Source organism: Lissotriton vulgaris, chromosome 2_1 (assembly GCF_964263255.1).
Source record: "Lissotriton vulgaris chromosome 2_1, aLisVul1.2, whole genome shotgun sequence".
NCBI lineage: Eukaryota > Metazoa > Chordata > Amphibia > Caudata > Salamandridae > Lissotriton > Lissotriton vulgaris.
Window position 1 is genome coordinate 767,390,241 of NC_141687.1, and position 25,415 is coordinate 767,415,655.

General features: G+C 48.5%; 1 protein-coding gene across 7 annotated transcripts in view; it reads left to right on the top strand.

Annotated features, from left to right (window-relative positions):
- The window catches only part of UBR3 (ubiquitin protein ligase E3 component n-recognin 3), a 2,118,328-nt gene that overhangs the window by 1,909,321 nt on the left and 183,592 nt on the right, over positions 1 to 25,415 (top strand). For all 7 annotated transcript variants that reach the window (XM_086956098.1, XM_086956102.1, XM_086956099.1 and 4 more), the window contains 2 exons: positions 22,939 to 23,046; positions 23,229 to 23,354. In XM_086956098.1, the coding sequence (XP_086812224.1) occupies positions 22,939 to 23,046; positions 23,229 to 23,354 (234 nt within the window). The remainder of the gene's footprint in view (positions 1 to 22,938; positions 23,047 to 23,228; positions 23,355 to 25,415) is intronic.

Here is a 25,415-nt window from a genome sequence, read left to right on the forward strand (position 1 = left end):
GATGGAGTATAAAAGATGAGGTAGGCGTGAATTTTAATGTTAATTGATGCATTCAAAATATACTTTGTGGTTGCAAAGACAGCCTCTTTTTCCTTAGTTTTCAACCATCACTGACTGCCTGCACCAAAGCTAGTTTTTGTTTGAAGGAGCCCTTTACCACCCTTCTCCCGATGCCCCCAACCCCTCCAATACTTAAGCCAGCACAGCACTATATATGTGTGTTACTGACGAACATGTCTGCTCATAAGTACATATCACCCACAAAAGTATTTGAAAAAATTATGACATCAACACCCTTGCTGTTTTAGAGTAGAGGTAAAGCTTCCTATGGTTTAATTTATGAGCTGATGTATAGTGTCCTACATCTGAAAGAAACAAGTTAGTGTTTGATTTCTTACCCTAGAATATCTCCAGGCGTCAGACTGGATCCGGAAAGTTTTCGTCAGCAGTACCCTTGCGCGTCGGTAGGCATCGTCTGCGGCTCCGCGTCCGTCGTGATCGCCTTTATGATGTCCTCTGAGTACTTAGACGCCGCCCTCGCACGCTGACTTCAGTTCTTCCTTTTTCCGCGACAGCAAGCGCAGATCTGGGAAGAGCTAGTACCCTAGTAATTGTTTGACTAACTTTTTGGCTATTCTTTTCAAGTCGATATCGACTCCTGGTGACGGTAGGGATGCCTGGATTCAAACAGTGCGACGCCTGTCACCGGCTGATGTCGGTGACCGACCCCCACTGCCGGTGTGTCTGCTGCCTCGGGGCCGACCACGGCGACAAAATTTGCCCCGACTGCCGGGCCTTGACGCAGAAAGCTAGGCGGGAGCGGTCCCGCAAGCTCCTCGAGATCCGGCAGTCTGCTCCAAGCCACTCGAGGTCCCGGTCGAGGAGGAAGTTAAGGGACCAGTCGCGGAGCCGCAGCCATCGACGCTCTTCGAGCCATCGCCACTCGAAGTCTTCCAGTAAGTCGAAGAGGCGACATCGCACTTCTGACTCCGCTTCCGGGTCGCGTGACTCAGCTGAGGGTTAGGGTGACACCACCCACGTGGCGCTGCAGGAGCCGCGGGCGTCTCATCTGATCCTATACCCTCTGATCCCTGGACTGCATGCGACCCGGGAGGAGATACGTGACTTCTCCGTGGCCATGAGGGACTCACTTCCCTGTCGAGGCCTGCTGGCGTGCCTCGTGCCCCGAAGACCCGACTAAGGACCCTAGCGGGCTGGCAGCTTAAGCACTGGCGCCGTCGGGGCTTTGGCCCCGGCGCCATCGACGAATCAGTCCTGACGCCGCAGGACCCCTGGGGATCCAGGCCTGGATCCCGGTCGATGCCAGTTGACCTCACAACTCCTCCGCTGGTGCCGACCCCGATGGTGTCACTTTCGGCACCGCCCCCGGTTTCAGCCCCGGTCCGGGTCCGGCGTGTGAGCGACTTCCCTCGGCGCGGTCTCCGGCGTCAGTGGGTGAGCAATTCACCTATGACACGGCTGCGTCATTTCTGCCTGTTTTTCGGTACACAGATGAAGGGGAGGACTTAGAGGGGTCTGAGGACCCTCTGGCACAACAGTGCCAGTTAAGTCGGGACTGGGCATATTAGCTGGGGGAGGCCAGTGGTCTGGATACTTCGCCTGACAATGGATTCATCTCTCCTCCCTCCGTGGCTATGGAGGAGGGTGCAACCTATGGTGTGGTGTTGCGCAGGGCAGCCAAGTCCTTGGCTCTTGAGCTCCCTGCTGCGGTCGTGAGGACTAATCTCCTCACTGAGGTGCTTCAACTGCCAGTAAGCTCTTCGGAGCCTATGCTGCTGTTCAATGAAGCCCTCACGGACGTTCTGATGGGCACTTGGTCCAAGCCCTCCACAGTGCCCCCTGTGGATCGGAACATGGACCGACACCGCCCGGCTCCGGGCTACCCTTGCTTTCTGTCCGTTCACCCCACCCCTGAGAGCCTTGTGATCCAGGCTTCCCGTCCCAGACCACGTTCCCGACTGCTCCTCCAGATCAGGAATCCAAAAGGTTTGACCAGTTTGGGAAGAAACTGTTTTCCTCACTGAGTTTGGCGTTGCGGTATATCAACACCGCTTGCCTTTTGGGCCGTTACACCCACTCCTTGTAGGACACGGTTGCGGATGTGCTGCTCCAGTATCCGGAGGTGGCCCAGGCACGGCTCGCCCAAGCACTTACTGAGGGGCGGGATGCCGCACACTATTTATTCAGATGTGGACTTGATACCACAGACTCGCTGGGCAGAAAGATTGCCGGGCTGAGATCCGCCAATTTTTCCGGGGATGTCCAGTCCCCGCTCATGTACATGCCATTCGATGGCCGTTGCCTTTTTGGCGACAAAGCAGACAGTGCGCTTGAGCGTTTCAAGGGCTCCAGTGCTACGGCCAAGTCCTTGGGCCTGTCGGGCCAGCGCCAGCAAACTTCTGCTTTTGGCCCCTTTCGTGGCCAAGGAAGGGGCGCCCCCACACTTTCGTCCAGCCACAGGCCGCAGAACTAACCTCAACGTGGTCGCGGACGTGGGAACCTCCGTGGCGGTGCAGGGGGACAGAGGCCTGCTCAGTCCACATCGACTACCGCAGAATCTGCCTCAAAGCCTTCCTAGTCTGAGCTTTCAGGCCCATTCGATGTCAGTGGGGGGCAGGGTCCACTATCACCTCCTCCACTGGCGTACCATCACTTCGGACAGGTGGGTGCTGCAAATCGTCCGAAGGGGCTACTCCCTCCCCTTCGAGGAGACCCCTCCAGCCATGCCACCGCAGTACCACTGCATGTCGGGGGATCACAAGCAACTTGTGCAGGAGGAAGTTATGGCCCTCTTTGCCAAGGGGGCCATCAAGCGCATTCCTGGGCCAGAAGTAGGACGTGGTTGCTACTCCCACTACTTTCTGGTACCCAAGAAGGGCAAAGGAGGCCTATGCCCTATCTTCGACCTCCAAAGCGTCAATGTCTCCCTCCGGAAGGAGAAGTTCAAGATGCTGATTTTAGCTCAGGTACTGGCTGCCCTAGACTCTGGGGACTGGATGGTAGCATTGGACTTGCAGGACTCAAATTTCCACATCCCCGTCCTGCCGGCACACCGGCGCTATATGCGGCTCACGGTAGGCCATGAGCTCTTTCAGTTTACCGTGCTCCCCTTCGGCCTCAACAGTGCCCCTTGGGTGTTCACAAAAGTGATGGCGGTGGTCGCAGATCATCTGCGCAGATCAGGGGTTTGTCTTCCTCTATCTTCTTGACTGGTTGTTGAAGGCGGTCTCGCCCCAGGCAGTCAGTCTCCCACCTTCAGACTACGGCCGATCTCCTGCACTCACTGGGGTTCTCCATCAACATGCGGAAGTCACACCTGTGCCCCTCTCAGAAGCTCCTCTTCAACTGAGCGGTTCTGGACTCGGGGCAGTTTCGGGTTTATCCCCCCCAAGCAGCGGGTTCGGCATATTCAGGCTCTTATTCCGATCTTTCAGTCTTTGTCCCGAGTCTCGGTCAGGTTGACGCTGCGGCTCCTGAGGCTGATGGCATCCTGCTGGTGCAACACGCCAGGTGGCGGATGCGTTCTCTGCAGTGGGACCTTAAGTTTCAGTGGGCACAGCATCAGGGCAACCTGTCCGACCACGTCCTGATCTCGGAGGGCACTGCGAAACAGTTGCAGTGGTGGCTCACGGACCGCGATTGGGTCAGCTACAGATCCCTCTCCCTTCCCCAACCGGAGCACGTAGTAGTGACGGATGCGTCCCTCCTGGGATGGGGGGGCCACATGGGAGAGGCGGAGATCAGATGCCTCTGGTCTCCGGCGAAGTCCTGGCCTCCATATCAACCTTCTGGAGCTGCGGGCGATCCGGCTTGCACTGAAGGCATTCCTTCCCTCTGCCCGGGGAAGTGTAGTGCAGGTATTCATGGACAACACCACCGCCCTGTGGTACTGCAACAAACAGGGCGGGGTGGGGTCGTGGACCCTTTGTCAGGAGGCTCTGCGCCTCTGGACATGGCTGGAACACCAGGGCGTCATCCTGTTGGTTCAACACCTGGCAGGTTCCCTGAACGCCAGGGCGGGTGAACTCAGCCGCCGGTGCATGATGGATCACGAATGGCGTCTGAACTCTGACGTGGCGCCAAGTCTCTTTCTTATATGAAATGGGACTACATCTAGCCCCAAAGAACCGGTCGCACAGCTTCATGCCGCCCCTGGCGTGCATGTTTTTGCCAAAACTTTTTTCTTTTCTTTTGGATTATACCAACTTTTATCCAATATTTTAACTTCTCTTGAGAGATTTTTTCTCATTATTATCCAAATCCACAACCCGGATCAAATGCCAATTTTCAATTTTCATCCATTCAAACTGTGCCAATCCAGGCCTCTTGTAAGAATACGAAAGATGCAAACACCGCTCTAATTGAATACATATCTGATTGCGACAAAGTTTCTTAACATTTCATATTTTTCGACATTGCAAGAAACTTTGTCGCAATCAGATATGTATTCAATTAGAGCGGTGTTAATAAATATTCTGTTATTATTTATTGTAGTGACCCCCGAAGAAGGGCACCAAGATGCCCGAAATGCATTGGGTTTTTTACATGAAATAAAGACTGCTTGCGATGAAGTTTGCATCTTTCGTATTCTTACAAGAGGCCAGGATTGGCACAGTTTGAATGGATGAAAATTGAAAATTGGCATTTGATCCGGGTTGTGGATTTGGATAATAATGAGAAAAAATCTCTCAAGAGAAGTTAAAATATTGGATAAAAGTTGATATAATCCAAAAGAAAAGAAAAAAGTTTTGGCAAAAACATGCACGCCAGGGGCGGCATGAAGCTGTGCGACCGGTTCTTTGGGGCTAGATGTAGTCCCATTTCATATAAGTTCATTTTTGACTAATGGCAGTGGGGTATGCCTAAAAACCGATCTGCACGCAATTGTCTACAAAGGAAAGATAAAACTGGAGATAAAAAAAGAAATGGGAAAGAAGGTGTGCATCCCTTCATCAATGTGAAAGCCAAGTCTCTTTAGGCAGTGGGGAGAGTTTTGGTTAGATCTATTCGCCACCGAAGAGAACGTGCAATGTCATCAGTTCTGTGCGTTGGAATTTTCAATGCGGCTTTTGCTCGCGACGCTTTTTGTCGCGAGTGGAGCTGCCCTCTGTTGTACGCCTTTCCGCCTATACCACTTCTGCCCAGAGTGCTGAACAAGATCAGGCGAGACCGGGCCCAAGTCATCTTTGTGGCTCCGGACTGGGCACGAAGATACTGGTATCCCGAGCTACTCCGCATGTCAGTCGATCCCCACTTTCGTCTGCCTCTTCTGGAGAGCCTTCTGTCACAGCAGCAGGGGAGGGTCCTCCACCCAAACCTGTTCAGTCTCCACCTACATGCGTGGAGATTGAGCTGTGACAGTTGAGGCCATTTGACTTGCCTCCTGAAGTCTGTGATGTGATTCTGGTAGCCAGGCGCCCCTCCACAAAAACGGTATACGCCTGCAGGTGGAACAAATTTGTGGCATGGTGCACAGCAAAAGCTATGGATCCACTTTCTGCCCCCCTTTCACAGGTTCTCCTCTTCCTTCTTTCTCTTGCCCAGCAGGGCTCTGCTCTGGGCAGTATCAAAGGCTATCTCTCTGCCATTTCAGCCTCATAAGGCTTCCTGATCAACCTCTTTCGTCCCTTGTTGTAAATAGATTCTTGAAAGGCATCATGCACATGTTCCCTCCTGTTCCCTTCGTGATGCCTCAGTGGGACTTGAACCTTGTACTAACTTATCTGATGTGCGCTCCCTTTGAGCCACTTCATAACTATCCTCTTCGTCTTCTGACTCTTAAAACTGCTTTTCTGGTTGCCATCACCTCTGCCAGAAGAGTGAGGGAGCTCCAGGCTCTGTCTTCTAAGCCTCCTTTCCTCTTTGTCCATCCGTACGAAGTTGTTCTGAGGACTCGTCCTTCTTTCCTGCCCAAGGTGGTTACAGCCTTTCACATCGAGCAGTCCATCACCTTGCCCTCCTTCTTTCCGCCTCCGCATCCCTCAAAAGAGGAAGAGAGGCTCCACCGTCTGGACCCAAAACGTGCGCTCTCTTTTTATCTAGACCGCACACGCCAGTTCCGGGTGGACGATCAGCTCTCTGTTGGTTACGTGGGCGCTAAGAGGGGACGGGCGGTGCACAAGCGCACCATCTCTCGGTGGGTCGTTTTGTGCATCAAAGTCTGTTATTCCTTGGCGAAAAAGGAGCCTCCTGTGGGGCTGCGCGCCCATTCCACTCAGGGCACGGCGGCTACTACTGCCCTGGGTAGGGGAGTCCCCGTGCAGGACATCTGTCAGGCAGTTACGTGGGCCTCGCTGCACACGTTTGCTAAGCACGACTGCCTGGACAACCAAGTCCGGAGAGATGGCTTTTTCGGCCGTTCCGTTCTCTGGGACTTTTTGGTGTGTTCTTGGTTCACAGACCCACCACCGGGGTTGGTATTGCTGGGTCATCTATTCTAAGGTAAGCAATCTAACACTAACCTGTTTCTTTCAGATGCACAAACTAACTATATATATCTGTAAGAAACAGTAGTTAGTGTTACATTCTTTACCGCCCCACCCATCCTCCCTGTTCTGCGAACCGATATCTAGGGTTAAGGTATCTCCCTTTGAGGGCCCTAGTTTCATGGCACCAGTGTCGGTTTCTTGCATGGCGTGGAAAGCTATGTACAGAACTGACGTCAGCGCGCAATGGTGGCGTCGAAGTACTCCGACGTCATCCCGGTGATCACGACTCCGGTGGCGGACGCGGAGCCGCAGACGATGCATACAGACGTGTTAGGGTACTGCTGATGAAAACTTTCCGGATCCAGTCTGACGCCTGGGGATATTCTAAGGTAAGAAATCTAACACTAACTACTGTTACTTACAGATATATCGTTACCGAAGGTAAGTAACTTGTACGTCAACCCCCCATCTATTATTATTATTATTATTAGCGCAGCTTATAGAGCGCAAGGCTACCTCCAACGGAGGGGTCCCAGCGCTGACAGCAGTGGCAGTGGCATGACCAGATGAATTAGGTCGGCTTTAAGACAGGTCAAATAACCATGTTTTCAGTACAGTGGAATACCTCAGAAGTAATCTAATGCTTGATGCAGGGCAACACTATATTTTGTTCAAGTACATTTAGTGTACCCACACTGCAGTATTCCAAAACATATTGCAAGTTGATATACAAACTTGAGCTTGACTGGTCATTGAAGTGGCACTGTGGAGTCAATAATGGCAAAATGACTCTTGTAACAAGCATGTTTTTTTTAAACTTTTTATTATGGAATAAAACAATACAAAAGAAATAATAAGATCGCAGGTGAACGCCATCAAGTACAACACTTCGGTTCATTAGGTTCTGTGCAGGATCAGCCAATTTATAGAAAAAACATTAGGATCAAGGGGAATCCTGCGCTGCCATGTCAGGATCTCCCCTAGGGGCTTCACAGAGGCCTCCATGATACTGGTTCCAAGCCCCCCCACACCTTCCCCCACTTCCGGGGGCAGCCCCTAGCGACATAGACCGCCTGCTCTCTCATCATACACCAGTCGAGGTCTTCTTCATATTTATGCACCTGAGGCGGCTGGCAGGCACCCCACAACTGCGCAATGTTTCGCTTGGCTACCATGCACGCTAACATCACCCATTGCCTCTGATAATCATTGAGATCCGTCGGTTCCCATACATTCAAGAGGCATCTACGGACTTCCATACGTACTTCCAACCCCAACACAACTCTCAATTTCTCGTGAATCTTCTCCCAGTAACTTTGTACGAAGGTACAGTGCCAAAGAATATGCATCAATGTGCCCACTTCTCCACATTCTCTCCTGCATGCTGCGCTAGGTGCTCTGCCCATTCACACAAGCCGTGGCCCGGTAACATAAACTCTAGGGAGCACTTTCAATTGGACCAAGCGAAGCCTCATATGAACATCAACTACCCTGGGGGAGGACAGCGCCTCTGTCCAGTCCTCATCATCCATTTCAAGGCCATCTGCATACCATTGTGACCTGAGCCTAACCAGTGGGTCTTCTGCGGTGTTAATTAATTTACGATATATCAAAGAGATTGTCTTGTCTGGGATATGACCATCAAGGACCCGGTCCTCCAGAGGTGACGCCTCAGGGAGTTCTGTTCCCCCAGGGATATGCGCCAACAACGAGTGTCTCACCTGCAAATATCGAAAGTATTAATTCTGGTGGAGACTATATTGTTTGGCAAGCGAGTCAAACGTGTGTATCGAATCTTTCCCCACACATCCTTGATCTGAGTGATTCCAATGAGGTCCCATTTATCAAACGCTTTGGATTTCCATAGGCTACTCAGTTTTTCAGAATTTAACAACGGAGTGGCCAGTGTAAGTCTGCCCTCCCAGCCCAGGCTTTTGGTAGCAGTGTGCCACACCCGTACTGTATGTGCCATCTGACCCGTAAGGGGAAACCTACCCAGTCTAGAATATAATGCTCTTTCTATCCTGCCGCCCAGGGCCTGATCTCTATCCATAGCATAACCTGGATCTCCGGGGACTCCATAAACAATATGATTCAACGCGGCTAGATGTGAGGCCCAGTAATACCTTCGCAAATCCGGCAGTCCAATACCACCATCAAATCAGGAGCGAGCCAATTTGTTCAAGGCTATACGAGCCCCTCCGTCCCACAAGAGATGCCGCTGAAGGGCCTCTATCTCCCTGAAATAAGCCGCCGGTACGGGGTCCATTGCATTCTGCAACGCATATAAGAATCTTGGTAGTGCCAACATGTTAAACAGGGTTGCTCTGCCGAGCAAAGACAGTGGGACAATCTTCCAGCGCTCCACATCCCCTTGGCATCGAGCCAGAGGAGACACCAGATTATTATCATAGCGCCGCTTCGGATCGAGCGAGACATAAATTCCCAAGTATTTAAATCCGTCCTTCTCTATACGGATGGGGCAGGTATACGGAACCTCTGCGGGATCTCCAGTGAGGTCATAAAGTACTGATTTGCTCCAATTTATAGCTAGACCGGAGTATCTCCCAAAGATATTAAGCACATCCAGAAAATACCGGAAGGAGGTCTTAGGTTTAGTAAGGTAGAGTAAAACATCATCTGCATATAACTATACTTAATCCTCCCATTCCGGCGTCCAGCGCAATCCGCGTATAGTGATGTCCCAGCGCACCCATGCCGCTAACGGTTCCATTGCCAATGCAAAGAGCAACGGCGAAAGAGGGCCCCCCTGTCTGGTACCTCTTCCAAGGGAGAAGTCCCGGGACTTGCAATTGTTAACGACCACCCTCGCCAGTGGCCTCGTATACAGTAAGTGCACCCAACTCACAAACTCATCACTGAAACCCAGCTTGGTCAACACTGCAAATAAATATGGCCATTCCACTCTATCAAATGCCATTGTGGCATCCAAAGACACCAGAACCGCCGGTTCCTCAAGCTTCGAAGCCCCTCCAAGTACACCATGCAACCGACGCAAATTCAACGCAGTGCTGCTCCTCGGCATAAAACCGGATTGGCCTGGATGGATCAGGTTTGTTATCACTTTCACTAATCTGGTAGCAAGGAGCTTGGTCAGGACCTTAGGCTCTACATTGAGCAGCGATATGGGCCTGTAGGAGGAGCAACACGTCTTAGGCTTAGCTTACTTATGAATAACAGCTATATTGGCCACCCGCTGATCATATGGGAGCTCTCCTTTTTCTCGACTCTCGAGAAACATGGCGCGGAGATATGGTGCTACTCTGTTGGCATTCAGCTTATACAACTCGATAGGTATTTCGTTCGGGCCAGAGGCCTTACTGGAGTTAACCTGCCGTATAGCCTGGGCGACTTCATCATCTGTATAGCAGAGTCAAGAAAACTTCTATCCTCATCTGAAAGGCATGACATGACAATATCTTTAATCATTTCTCTGTTTTCTTGAACCGTAAAACAATTCCCGGCCTCATAAACCCCCCCGATAATACTCTCGAAATTAGTCTGCCACCGACTGCAGATCTTTAATCAAACCCCGCTCCTGACTATCCAATTCCTGGACTAACCTTGACGCTCGCTCCCCCTTTTCCAACCAAACAATCAGTTTCCCGGCCTTATCAGCATGCTCATATATACGGATTTGTGTTGCATTATGTTGCGCCACGGCGCTCTCTCTCTAGCCAAAGTCCTAAAGTCTTCTTCCCGGAGCCTCAGTAAGTGGAGGTCCGCCGCTGTAGGTGATTCAGCAAACTGTCGCTCTAGACACGTGAATTCCCCCTCCTTGCTGGTAATCACCGCCTGTCCTTCCCTCTTCAGCCTCGAAACAATGGACAACACTTCGCCCCTCACTACAGTTTTCTATGCTTCCCAAAGTGATCTGGCTGATGTAACCGATCCCTCATTCTCCAAAAAGTATCTGTCTGCCACCTTAAGAATTTCTTTCCGGACTGTAGGGTCCTTCAATCTCCAAGCCCCAATAGGAGCCACTCTACCTGCTGCCGGAAGCTCAAACGTGAGACTAAGCCATAGCGGGGAGTAGTCTGATAAACCTCTCCCCAGGTACCCGGCCTCCAAAATCGAAGGTGCCGCTGCCGCCGGAATTAAGACCTAGTCAAGTCTGGACAGGGATCCATGTGCGGCCGAAACATGGGAGTACTGAACGGATCTCTGGTTGCGCGCACGCCAGCCATCAATCAACCCAAGTGTACCTAAGAACTCCGGAAGCCATCTCTGTGATTGCGCCAGCACCCGGGGCGGGTTGCGGTCCAATTCACCATCCAGCACTGAATTAAAATCTCCACCGAGTACTAGCCCTCCCAGGGGAAGTGCAAGGAATATGTTGCTCAAATCTCTCGGACTGAAGGGCCGGCGGCACATACACTGACAGAAGAGTAGATGTCTGTCCCCCAAGCTGGCCAGTGACTCCAGCATACCTACCCCGCTGATCAATCCAAGTCTTCTGTACGGAGAAGGGGAAGGAGTTTTCAATCAGAATACCCACTCCCCTGGAACCGGATGTGAAACCCGCATGCACCACCATTTTGAATCCCCCTCTGTGTAGAGCCATGCATTTTTTACCAATTAGGTGAGTTTCCTGTAGCAACACTACGCCCGGGGAGTGTCTCCTAATGAGTTGACTAACCATCCCCCTCTTGATCTTGTCTCCTAAACCATTCACGCTCCAACTCAGCACTTTCATCCCAGATCCTCCTTTTTCACGTGCCTTCAAACTCATTTGTGAGAAAGATAAAAACTGGATAGTCACCACGTCAAAAATACGCACATACATACACAACTCAAACCAAAACAAAGATTCAACATCTCTAACAAACATATACACCCCTCCCCCCTTACACCACCCCCCTACCTGCACCCCTGCATAAGGACATTGCCCAACCCCAACTCGCAGTGTGCCTGTCACCCGACCCTAACAAATTAACTAAAGATAGTACGAGGGGGAACCCAGACCTCAGCCCCTTCTTCCCCACTCCAAGAAAGACCCACCGAGTCATAGTCATATATAAGTTTCCTATAAAACCGCACCCCCCCCTGTGGCAGTCATCAATCAGATAATTCTGGCCTCACTGTTCCTCTGCAGTGTCCACACGCCTTTCCTCTGATTGAGGCCGCGTTGTGCTGTCCAACCAGTCCTATTCTGCCTCCGGATGATCAAAAAACCATGCCTTCCCATCCACCTCTACCCGAAGCTTAGCCGGAAAAAGCATTATCGCATCGCATTCCCTTTTCCCTCAGTCTCCTTTTTACAGAAAGAAAGCTCTGTCTCTGCCGTTGTACGGCCTGGGTGAAGTCTGGAAAGAAGGACAAAGTCGTGTTCTCAAAGCGAAGCGGGTCTGCGGAAAGTGCCGCTTTCAGGATCACATCCCTGTCTCTATAGTTCAGCACTCTAGCTATCATCGGGCGAGGAGGCGCTCCGGGTCTCGGCAGTCCACCCGGCACTCTGTGGGCCCGCTCGACCGTAAAAAAGTTGCTGAGGCCCTTCGGCTTTAAGTGATTCAGTACAATGTCCTCTACAAATAAGTCTGGAGCCTGCTTATCCGATTTCTCCGGTATTCCAAGAATTCGAATATTATTCATCCTATTACGCCCCTCATAGTTGTCCAACTTCTGACGGGTTTCCTCACGGGCCGCTTGCAAGGCCCAGATCTCTCGCTGCACCTCCGCCATGTCGTCTACTAGACTGGATGTCTTGATGTCTAGCGATTTAACCTTTTAGCTCGTCTTGGCATGGTCAGCTCTCAACAGGTTAACCTCCAGCTTCACTGTTTCTAATTTATTGTCCAATGCGTCCATTTTTTCCACCATAGACGTCTGTACTTTGTTTATGGCGGCCATGACATCGGCCAGCGTGGGCTCAACGGCCTCTCCCGGGGAGTCTCCTCCGAGCGGCGGAGATTTCCTCTGTTCCACTGGCGAACCTTTGGCCTGTGCATATCTGTCCATCTTGTTGGTCTTTACATTTTTCAATCCTCTTCCACCCCGCTGTGGGGCCTTTTCGTTGTCAGTTTTCGACGCCATGGAGGAATTCATAATGGCCGTCGCTCTTGTGTTCCAACGCAGGGCTTCACACCTTGGACCATGTATCACACCTCAGTCGTGCATACAAGACGCAGTCCGTTTCGGTGATGCAGTGTCTGTCATTTCTGATTTCACAACTTTCAAATGGGCGAAGAGGAGGTCGACGCCCGAACCAAGCCGGAGCTTCCGGTGTCTCAGGCCGCTGTTGTTGCATTAACATCCGGCTCAGGGGTATACCATGGACCCCGGTCTCTGAAGGCGTCAGGCCCAAATCTTCCGATGCCGCTCCGGAGGGGTAGAAATATCCGTTTTCGCCCCAGTTTTCACCTACTATTATCTTTTCGACTCAGCCGTCGAATTTCTCGGGTGGCAGGATCAAAACAGAATAGACTTAAAGGAGGAGCGGGCTCTACGGAGCTAAGGTCTCACGCTGCCATCTTGGTCCCGCGTGTAGCTCTTCCCATCGTAGCAAGCATGTTTAAACAAATCTACTTGTCTGCATTTAGCATTGGCCGAAGAAGCATTCCTAATTTACCAGACATATGGGTAATTGTCATAGACTAGTGTAGACCTAAGTACACATTGAAAGTGCTGGAAATTAGTAAATACCAAGGATGGGGAAATGTTTGTCCTAAATAAAGTGTGTGTAAAAGTTAATGTATTGTAGTGAACGTCTAATACGTTCCTGAAAAGAGAGCTGAAACCGCATCAGCCCACATGGTTAATATTTCCTAAGGATGTAATTTTTGCCACAGCTTTTTAGCCACTGTGCTTACTTGAACAACCATTGCTAATGCCGTTATGTCTGGCTTGTAAACACAAATTCAGGCTAGATGTATTGACTTTGAACCAGCATGTGTTTGTTTTGTGGCTGTGACTGCTGCCTGCGGATAGGGTGACATGTAAGGCCTGCTTGCAGTCCTTCTCACCAAGAGTTCTTAGGGTGTAGCTGGAGAGCTGGTCTCCGAGGGGTGCCAGAGTGCTTGTGGTAATATGTGACTGCTGCTGTAATGTGTGTGGAAGGGATCTGGTAGAGCATATAATTAGTTTAAGAGTGCGTATGGTAGTGTCACAGGTGCTCTGTGAGGGATGTGAGAGGACTTCTAATATTTATGCTGTTGTGTTTTTCCACTGTAAGAGCTTCAGCAGTTCCCCAAATCTTTTCTTTGAGGCCGTGGCTAAAGACATGCTTTGTACCTATTTAACAAGAAGCTGCACTTGCTCCTAAGTTGACTGTTCATCCTAATGAGACTGCCCAAAAATTAGGCGAGAGTCATGAACCACTCAAATTATCTGTTTACTCTCAAGAGCCCTTGACCCGCAACAACCGGCAGGCCACCTTCAACACCAATCAGCCCTCCACCACCTGCATGGATCACTACCCCCACACCATCTGCTCAACTAGTTGTATTTACTGGCATCACTAAGCACCAGTTTAGTGGGAACGACCAATTGAGGAAACAATAGAGAACGAAATATTCCGTTGTTATTTATCTAGAGATTTGACATGACAATCGGGGGGGGGGGAGTGAAGGGGGGACGTTATAAGGTTTGTGTTTAAAATGGCATAATAACCTGCAATATATGTGTGTTTAAGAACAAGCCCAATCAAGATAATGTCAAGATATAGTTGCACAGATAATGAAAGAAGGTATATATGAAAGTAGATATAGCAACTGTATATGTGTTATTTTAAATGCCAATGAAAATTAAAAGAAATCACCAAGCACCAGTTATAGCAGCGATCAGAGTCTTAACCCCGCCCCTTTCACCCATTACTGCTACCAGGCACCCCCCCCAATCTGCTCGTGGACTTTAGACTCACATGGACAGCTCGGCAATTTGTCAGTTGCCTTGATCCCCAGGGCACAGAGAAAGAGCTGCCTTGGGCTTAATCAGGGAAGTAGTGCACGTTAGAGACTCCGAGTGCTGCATTACGCACACGAACAACCAAACTGTTTTCAGCCAGTAATGTTGCTGGAAAAAAAAACATTTTCAATTAGAGACTGCTAAATAATGAACATAAATTACTAGGTAACATTCCTTACTAGGGTCTTTGACATAGATCACAATGTAAAACCCCATCCTGGATTCAGAATGCGAAACCATGTCCTACTCCTACTATGTTTGCAATGGAGTAGCACGGGGCCCGAGCGGCACAAGTTTTGTGGGCGCCTTTTAGTAGGAATATGTATACGTGCCGTAATGTCTTCTTCTTTCTTTATTCTGTATTCATGTTCTGTTTACCATTTATTATAGATATTATAATTATGAGGCCCATCCTTTAACAAGTTTGCAGCGTATGAGACAAGTTATTGAAATGCATCCAGGCTTACTACCGCTGACGCAAATTCGAAGCACTTTTCAGCGAGTAGTGTGCTACTCCGTCACCGTTGGTAGAGAGTGCTAGAGAGCAGCGGACGTTGAACGCCAGAACGCCAGCAAACGCCATCCTGAACGGCTCGGTTCGGCGAAAAGAGTGGGTTGCGGACCGTGGCTGGTTGACGGCTGGCAAGGCTAGCGGAGCACCTTCTCCGCGGCTCCCGAGCGGCTGAGCAAAGCCACCGCCGCCGCCGCCGCTGCCGAGTGGCCGCTGAGAAGGAAGGTGCGGTTCAGACTCGGTTCTGGAATTAAAGCGGTATCAGCGGTATCAGTCTCATGCCGCATTGAGCCAGCCCTGTGTGTGGCGAAGGGCAAAGGGGCTGCGAGTGGAAAACAGCCAACAGCCGAGTGCCCTTTGGTGCAGCGGGCGCACTGACTAGAGAGGCAGGGAGTTACTGGAATCAGAGAATCATCAAGTTACTGGGAGCAGCAGAGAGCAGAGAATTACGGACTTAGTGCACGGCAGCAGCCACGACCAGAGGAGCGGGAGCAGGAGGAGAAGCCGGTGCTTTTGCACTCTCCGAGCTTTTCTTTGCACTCCCAGAGTCTCCTCCGTTTTTCCCGTGGTTTGGAGCTACTAGGAAGAGGAAGAGGTCCCGGTCTTGCTGAGAGAACCCGGTGCCGTGTTTGCTAGCTACGAGGTAAGAGGCAGAGGTGGAGGCGGGGGAAGGACGCAAGCGCGGCCGCCGCTAGAGGTGGCTGCGAAGTAAGAGCCGGGGGGTGTTGACCGAGGGGGCTGCTTGACCAGGTCCCCCTGTGTGCTCCGCTTGCACTGTCCCCCTCCCACCCAAAGCTGATTACTACCTGATTACTAGCGCCGCTCCCGCCCCACCCTCCTGAAATAAGCGACCCATCGACGCGATCGGAGATACATCCAACCTGCAGTCAATCTCCCGGTGGTCAGCAGACGCCTCACAACCCACAGTTTTCCAACAGCCCGCTAACTTCATTACAAAATTCAAAGCCTAACTGGCAAAAAAAACAACAAATAAACTAACTCCCTCAATATTCTAAAAAAGAAGGCAAAGCCCCTGTATACTGTTGGTAAACTACTATTCATGATACTTGTCAATCCAGAGGAACAACCGCACCGCCCGCCCGACAAAAAGTAAATCTCAACCATCTCAATCATCATAAAAATGAGATCAGGAAAGATACGAGGCAAAGACAATCCACCATAGTAACCTCAGGGGAAGACAAAAAAGGGCAATGGAGCCCTTTCGAGCACGATCAATGAGGCAGTGGAAGGAGTTGCTGCAGGCAGTGGCAAGAGCCCCAAAAAACTAAGTTCAAAAGAGCCATGCACCAGTTCTATGGAGCCATTAGAACCCCTTCATGCAATGACAAAACAACATGGTTCCCGGAGCTCAGTTGTGGCAGCAAAGGGGCCCCACAAGGGCCCCACAGCCTGCGGCCGACCTGATCACCACGCAATGCCCTCTCCTTCCCAAATTGCTCAAGCCCTGTGTCCCAAAGCATGCAAACGTGCCTTAATTACTGACTTCCTCAAAGTTTGCCAAAAACTCTCTACCGGGAGTGGTGTGGAATTCCCACAAGATAACGTCAGCTCCAAACCTTACAGCAACCAACATAATGCCTTCACGGACACAATGAACAAGGGTACTAAATTATCATCATCTCCATCTAATTCAAGGTGCCACAGTGAGCCCCGTAACACCCAAAATATTAAAATAAGAAGGAATTCTGGGGGCGGGGGACTAGGTCCTCCCGGGTCAGAAGACTCTATCAGACACCAACAGGTCAAAGGCCCGGGCCGTCTCTCGTCGTATCCACCTTCCAAGGCTCAACAAGCATTCCACATTTCATCAGTTTGTGCTTTAGTCCATCGGGCTTCAGAAGCAAGTAACGACGTGAGCAACGATTCGGTCTTCCTGGATCAAAGCCCACGATCGACCCAGACAACCATCCCTGAAACAACAGAGGAAGGCTCACCTCAAAACCAAAACTGCACCCAAAAGCTGCCGACACCGCCAACGGTGAGCTCCCCTAGTTCAACGAGTGGTCACTTCACACTGGAATCAGACAAAAAGGAGGGAAACCATAGCTTCCTCCCTGCAGGACCAGCAACTCACGCGATCGAAGATATCAAAGTTAGTAGAATCTCGAAGTCACTAGAAGATAACGTTCCAGCAAATGATACTGTAGAGCTCAAACGAAGCACTCGTCCGTTTCCCGTCCTTTACGATTTAAGTCCTGGTAATGAAGACAGCATCTTAAAAAGGACATCGCGAAGGAGTGCCTACCTGTGCGAGCATCAAACCCAAATTGATCCTTCTAAACATCTTGACTCCTCATTTATACTCAGTTACACCCAGGGGGAAACCTTCGAGAGCACTCAAACAGCCACAATATGGCCACAACTATTAAAGACAATGGAATCCATAGGCATAGCCATGTCCTACCATGCAGACAAATTAGACATGCAAGTCGACCTGCTCAACCTCTTGGCTTTTCATGTCCAGGGAATTGAATCAAATTTACAGGACTTAAATAGTATGATTACTAAGGAGCAACTTAATAAGGACTCCTCTTTCTATACCTGTCACTGCTCCCAATTAACAGATAAACTGGCCACCGTACCCAGTTTGATTACACAAATACTGGGGGCCGTTGGGGATTCATCAAAGGAAACAAAGATAACCATAAACCAAGCAAACGTCCAACAAGACGTCAATAAGGAATCTGGCCGGCCAATAGACGATGATAGCTGTGGCAAGGAAAGCTCAGAACTCCGAGACAAATCCTCCTCTCTCTCTACCAACGACATCCCCATGCCAGTAACCTCAGATGATCAAAATCCAGTTGCCACCCGAGAGGAAGCTTTGCTAACTCAGCTACTACCACCAATCAAGGTAACAGGCTCCAACCATACTAAACAGGCACCCACTCTCACAAAGAGAGAAAGGAAGCGCCTGTGAAAAGTCAGAAAACTCAAACCACAGACTTGAGGGGTGCTACAAACTCAGTCCCAAACAACAATTCCAACGGCAAAGAAGTTACACAGGAGTCAGAGGCTGCCCCACCTCAAAACAAAATAACATCAGAGCCAGGGCTACCTTCAATAACTAATTCTCCACCCAAGGAAACCTCTATTTCTAATGGTCCAATAGAATGCATACGTCCAATCCAGAATGCAAGGAAAGTGTATAGCATTTTCAACCCTCCAGGAGAGAAAGCAGAACGCAACTCACCAAGTCCAGACTCAGTTCATAATGCAGAGATTGAGCAAGGATCTCAACCAAAAGCTAGCTCCCAACTCATGCAAGTACCAGCAAACGACGGGCAAGCAGACGCAGACAAACCCGTAAGGAGTAAGGCAATTAAGACAAGAGACATGCTGAGTTCAGAAATTGAAGCATCATCAGTCCCGGCCCCTAATGGTAATGGTAAGGAGGCAACAAGCAGTGTGAACACATCATACTCGCCCATAATAGAGCTAGAGGCAGAACGGGCAGGAACAGCCTCGTCAAATCCCGAAGAGAGAAGACGTCCAAAAGATCAAAAACGGCATATCCCAAGTAATAAAATCTAGCTAATTCCGCAATATAGCTCGAGAGGGCCTCACGACATACTAAATAGACTGTCCATTTTAAAACTCCTAGAAGTACTACCTGGTCTCCGACATATAAAATCAAGCGACTTGGTATCAATCGAGTTTAAACCAAACCCTCTCAAATTAGCCCCTGAATCCACAATAACAATGTGGACCAAACATACTGTCACCAAACTAATCCTGACACATAGGGAGGACTTTGCTTTATGGGGCATAGAGCTAAAAAAGGTGGAGCCTGCACGATACCCCAGCCCGTTGCAGAAAGAAAGCCTCAAACGAATTCTTCTAAAAAATGCCAAAGGTCCAGAACTAAGAAGCAGTATCGAAGATGAAGCTCACCCACTCAGGCAAATTGTAATTACTTTTGCCCATCAGGACGCCGCCATATCCGAAAGGCACCAACAAGCCTCCCTGGCACTAACCCAAAGGAACCTAGAATGAACCAACGATAGACGAACAAGAGGGAAAGAGCAGGGCTGCAAGATCTGTTCGTGGAACGTCAACGGACTAAACACAAAGCTGGAGGAAGATGACTTCATAGAATTCATCACCCAGTACAAACTACTTTTGTTTCAGGAAACATGGTTGACAAAAAACACACCGCTGGTGGGATACAAAGAATTTTTCACATCCGCACATAAGGAGGCACGTCTTGGTAGGGCCAAGGGTGGCCTATCTATCTACATATCTACTGACTTCTCTTGGTCATCCAGCTGAATTGAACGAGACTCCACATGGAGGCAATGCATCAAAATTGAAATTTCGCCCATTATGGGTTTATTGATCGTAAACTTATACATGCACCCCGGCGGAAAACACAAAGGGAAAAGGATAAAACAACTAATCACAGTAATTAACACACTGAAAACCACCTACCCGAGCGATAACATGCTTATAACCGGAGAGTTCAACCTGAATTTACTGCAGGGTGACGAGGGAACTCTCCCCACACACATTGATCCGCGACAGGGCAACCAAAGTAGGAAAAGCGCAATTGGGAGGAAATGCGCTATCGAACTGGATGCCCTCCACTTATACACACTAAATGGAAGGGGCCACTTGGACAAACCAGCAGCCCTAACGAGGGTTAGCAAGACTTCAGGTTCAACAATAGACTATACTTTGGTTGACCCCGACCTATTCGCTCCTATCAAAGATTTCCATATCCAGGCACGGGGAGAAAGCGATCACTACCCACAGACCTTCGCATTAACAATTCTGCCAACTAAGTCCGAGCAAGCTCAGCTTTTATCTTTGAATACCAAACTTTTCAATCTACAAAGGCTAAATTGGAACGAAGAGAACATTTCCAACTTAATGGAGACATGCCACTCATTGTTGTCACCACCTGCCACGTCAAAAGACATAGTAAAGACCTGGGAATCCTTCGTGGCGGATAAATAAGAAATACCAAAGTAAACGCAGAGGACAAAAAACAATAAGAAACGGAGGAGGGAAATGGTACACTCCAAAACTACGCTTATTAAAAAGACAACTGAACGCTTATCTCAGGGCTCAACGTAAAAAGGATCCTCAACTACCACAACAAACCCTGAAAAAAATAGAATCCTTAAAAAAAGAGCTAAAACGAGAGATCAAAATGGCCAAGCGACATCACATGGAAAAACTTGAGTGCATTATACTCCATGCAAGCAAACAGCAGAATTCCAAAAACTTTTAGGCAAAAATAAATCTCATGCTCAACGGCAAACATCGGCAGTTTAACTCAGACATGACTGATCAGCTCTGGTGCAGCCACATCGATTCACTATATAACTTCACGCACGACACATCCACTGATATTACATTGCCACCACCATCTGAGTCCACTCCAACCCAAAGCCCGAGTTTAATGGTAAATTCAAAGTCCTCCGAATCCAAAGCCACCTGCAAACCATTGACACTGGAGCACACAGGAGCAATCGACCAAATCACAATGACGCAGGTACTGAATATCATAAAAAATTTGAGAGCAGACGGAGCTCCTGGTCCAAACGGCCTCCCCAATGCTCTATTTAGGCAAGATCCAAAGTTTTGGGCCAGCCAATTATCTCCCTTGTTTTGTCACAGCTTAAGCACCGGGAATATTCCTGACTCCCGGAGGGGCAGCATTTTACACCCGATATACAAATCAGGGCCCTGCTCAGACCCAAATAACTATAGGCTAATAGCCTTAATAGATGTAGATGCCAAAATCTACGCATCAAATCTTTTGGTAGAACTGGAATCTTGGGTCAGCAGCAAAGGGCTAATCCCTCCGACACAAACAGGTTTTAGGGCTGGAACGGGCACTCTCACAAACCTATCCGTGCTAACCCTGCTGGCTAAAAAGGCAATCAATAACTCCACTACGCTTTACACTTGTTTCTTAGACTTGACAGCTGCTTTCGATAAAGTGCCTAGATCCAAACTTTGGCCCAAAATGAAAGCCTGGGACGCGCCGCCAAAGCTAAAGGGAGCAATTATAGAGCTATACTCGCACTCCTGGGTTCAAATAAAAAAAGGAGACGGACGATTCCTAACTAAGAAATTCACAACTTTGAACGGCCTAGAACAAGGCTGCGTGTTGGCGCCCAGCCTCTTTAACATCTACACCGCAGACCTAGAAAGTGATCTACGTACAATCCACGGAGATCCACCAAAACTGGACCAAACACCCATAGCCAGTCTACAATATGCTGACGGCATTGTGCTCCTCTCAAAAACCCCGATCGGCCTACAACGTTAGATTTCCAAACTCGCGTTATATATCACCAAAGCACAACTAACTATAAACCTCAAAAAATCAAATATCCTATGCTTCTCCAGCTCCCGAAAGAAAAAAACAAAATTTGGATGGAGGATAAATTCTTCTACATTAACACAGGTGGACAAATATAAATATTTGGGCATTATACTGGACTATCAATTAAAGAACAATCACCACTCGGAACTGGGGAAATCAAAAGCCAAACAGCTTCAATTTGCCTTTAAAACCATACAAAAACACCTAAGTGGTAGTTCCACCGGCCATATGCTAAAGATCGTAGCTGCCAAATTCTTGCCATCACTCACATATGGCTCGGAAATGATGGCAATTAGGGACTCCACAGTGCTAAATCTTGCCCAATCCAGACTGTTTAAAAACCTCTTGTCGATCCTGAGACACATCTCACAAGCCCAAATACGTTTGGAATATGGACTAACTAATCAGACTCCGGCAAGACAAGGTGCTCTGGCCAAATACTACTGGCGTATGAGGGATGCTGAAGACAACACACTTGCCCACCTCTGCTGGCTAGAGGTCGAAAAACAGGCCGGGTCCCCTAATTCAACATACAAATCCCTTAGGCAAGCGCTCGATTCCTTAAAGCTGGAAGAAGCCTGGCTTTCACCTATGTCATACAACGCATGTAAACAGCTTACCAACAAAGCCATCAAATAAGTATCGCTGCTAATGGACAAAGCCGCAGTAGCTGGTAAAAGCCATGCATGGATTGTGTTGCCAACTTACAAACACCAGAAACCTCAACCATACTTGCAAGATTGTTTTAGGGACTATTATAAGAGGAAATTAAGCCTTATGAGGCTGGGATGCTTTTCGAGTAAAGACCTCACCCCCAAATGGCAACGGTCCTGGCCAACTTCTGCCTGTTGTCTCTGCGGCAACGCCGTAGAGTCTTTATTGCATTTAATATGCATATGCCCTGTACTGCAAAAATCAAGGAAAACGCTTTTGCTACCACTTTTAAGAGAAGCTCAGGCGAGAACTTGCAGGGCGGCTGTAATAGAATGCCTTAGCGGATCTCGGATACAACTAGCTTGCAAAACTATAAAATTCTTGGCTCATGCTGCTGAAGATCTAGAAAACAAGGCAGTAATTAAAGATGACCCTGGCCAACTGGTCTCATCACTGCTGACCCTGGACCCCCACCTTCTTTCCTAACGGATACCCCTTTATTCTCACTTTTCCAGGTTGCGTTCTTCATTCTGAGTCAAAATGTGTATCTCCCACCAAATTACATTTATTCTCCAAAGTATTTGCACCTTTTCCCAGAACAATCTTCTGTTGTTTCGAAGTTCCAATGAGATAGTCATACTTTCCTTCAGCTATATCTTTATAAGTCTACACTGCGATTGTATATTTGTGTAAGTTAGCCAAGATTACGTTATTTTAACTTATTATTTTTAAGTTGTTTTTATGTTGACTTCACGATGTACATGCTGTTTGCATGGTGGTAAGATCCACCATTTTATGATTTTTACAAATCAAATAAAGTACTATATAAGATAAGAAATGCATCCAATGACAAATTGTTTGTTGTTGCCTTAGTTAATGTTGCTACCATGTCAATTTTAATAAACCTAATTAAATTTAAAAAACCTGATTCAGATTTAAAAAGATGTGTATATCATAATTACCAGTGTCAACCTGCTAATAGAAGTCTTTTTAAACTGCTATATCATTTGAAGTTAACATCTCTTTTTTAACATTTACAGAATACCTGTGATTCTCAGAAATCTTTGGAAGCGCTATTGAATGTTGTTATAACAGAACTGTCCAAGGGAAAGTTGTATCAAGCCGGAGAAACTGAAGAGGTGTCAATGGTATGTAGCTGTTCACCTTAGGAAGTGATAACCTCAAGTGTGAAGGTAAACAATCTAAGCCATTGAAATTCGGATATGTGGATACAAGCTGCAATCGTAAGCTATGCTATTTTAACAGCTACGTTTCCTCTCAAGGAACGAACATCAGTGAATTTAATCATTTTTTTCTTTTTTTTTTGAAGATTACCTCAAGTGTTTGGTCGCCTCAGTCCATTGAGTATTTTCTGCAGCAGTTCTGCCTTCCTTTCCTCAGGATCAGCAGCCTTCTTCAGCATCACCTCTTTGGAACAGATTTACCCAGCTGCCAGGTTAGTGCGAAAAAACGATAAATCACTGGTTTGTGTTCGAAATGTCCATAAAGACAAGTGTCTTCTACCTCCCCACGTCATTTTGTGAATGCCTTTACATTACACCGTGTAAAGTGCACATAGGTGAGAGAAATTTGTTGCATGCTATTCATTATAATACATCAGGAATTTAATGTTTATAAATTGTGTCACAACTGGAGGCGAGGTTTGGGCTTGAGCTTCCTTTGCTGGTTATTACAACAGCCTGACCAAAGCACATATAGCAGAATTGAATAACTATTAATTCAATCTGATAGAGACTTCCAGACATATACTCCTTACCGTGGAATTATCCCCAGGCGTCAGACTGGATCCAGAAACTTTTTGTGTGCAGTACCCCTGTGTGCCAGTAGGTGGCTTAATTCAGCTCAGCTTGGCGTCATCAGCATCGTCCTCGTCGTGTGTGCACAATGCCTATATAGGCGCCACCCCAGCGTGCTGATGTCCATTCTTTAGCTTCTGCGTCAGTCAGCGCAGATCCAGAGAGAGCTACCCCTGATCAATTTCTGACTGTGCTTTTTCGACATCTTTTTGAGAGATCCTCTCCTGGTGTGGCACGGATGTCAACTAGATATGCCGGGTTCAGCCCTGTGGCACCTATCATTGACAGGTGTCGGTGATGGACCCGCACCTTGTTTGCCTCTTGTGCCTGGAGTGCAACCACGATGCGAAGACCTGTGCCCATTGCCACGCCATGCACCCAAGGCCTTGAGGGAGCAGTCTCTCAAGCCCCTTACTGCTCGATGCGCAAAGCCGCAACAGTCTCGATCTCGCTCAAGATGAAGGTCATGGGATCGGTCGTGACGCCCGAGATCCTTGTCGCACGCGCAATTTGGGTAAGTCCCACCAGAAAAAAAGAGCAAGAAGTCAAAGGTCCTCGACTTCTCCCCATCCGTCGTGGTCTTCAGACAAGACATGGGAGTGTTGTCATTCGAGGTAGGGCTGTTGTGTGCGATTATAAATTCTGTATGCATTTCCCGATCCATGCCCTTATATAGGTATAATTCACAATGCCCTTATATAGGCATGAAAATTCAGTCCTTATTTAGGCATAGCCCATGCTACCCAAATACAGGCATGGCTACTTCCATCCATTCATCTACGTCACAAAGAGTTCTTGGAAAACCAGACTCTTAAACCGTTAGGGTCTTCCCCTTGCTTGAATATTGATTTCTCCAAGAAACTCATTATTATGCATGAACATCTATTCCTTAGGGGTTCATTCATGACGTTCATATGCCCGACTCTTACTTCAATTCTGGCATTCCTAAACACCTTCCAGGTATAAATATACCTTCACTTGCTATGGCAAAGCACGGTGTGATTCGGTGCAGTTCGACTACCTACTTGCACAACGCAGCTCACTACAGCAAGTGCCGAAGGAAGCCAGCTCCTTAGCTGACGCACTGACTAGAAGCTGTCATCCTTCTGCCGAGAATCCAGCTCTAGTGTTTGACTTCCCTTGCAGGGTGTTGGGGGATCGAGTCCAGGGAAAGAGATACCAACCTCTCTCATTCTAAGGTATGGAGCTGATTAGAACCTACTGACTATGCGGCGATCCGGAAGCAGGCAGTTGTGCAAGGTTTCTCCCTCGGAAAAGTTGTGTTCTCGGGACACCTTCCTGCAGGGCGCCATGTCCAGTTTACGACTAGGATAAACTCGTTTTTGTTTCCCGTGTTGTTGGGATCCCCTCCACACGTGGTGATTCAATTGGAATCTTGTGTGATCTGCCATTTGGTACTTTGACCAAACTACGTTTAGGCCAACATCAGGACTGATAACGACATACGTCCTGAAGAAGACCGGGGTGACCTTTAAGGCGCAGTAAGTCGGTCGAAACATGTTGACACAAGCGGTATTAGGAGGGTTGTTTTGAGAGCTCTAATTCTCTCTTTGAAACACTACCCATCCTTTTTCTTTGTTTAATTCTGGTGGTGGAACCTATTAATAAAGGTTTGTTTAGTATCCTCAAACCAGTTTTAAAGCACTTCCTTATTAACTGCACTTTGTCGCACACCAGTT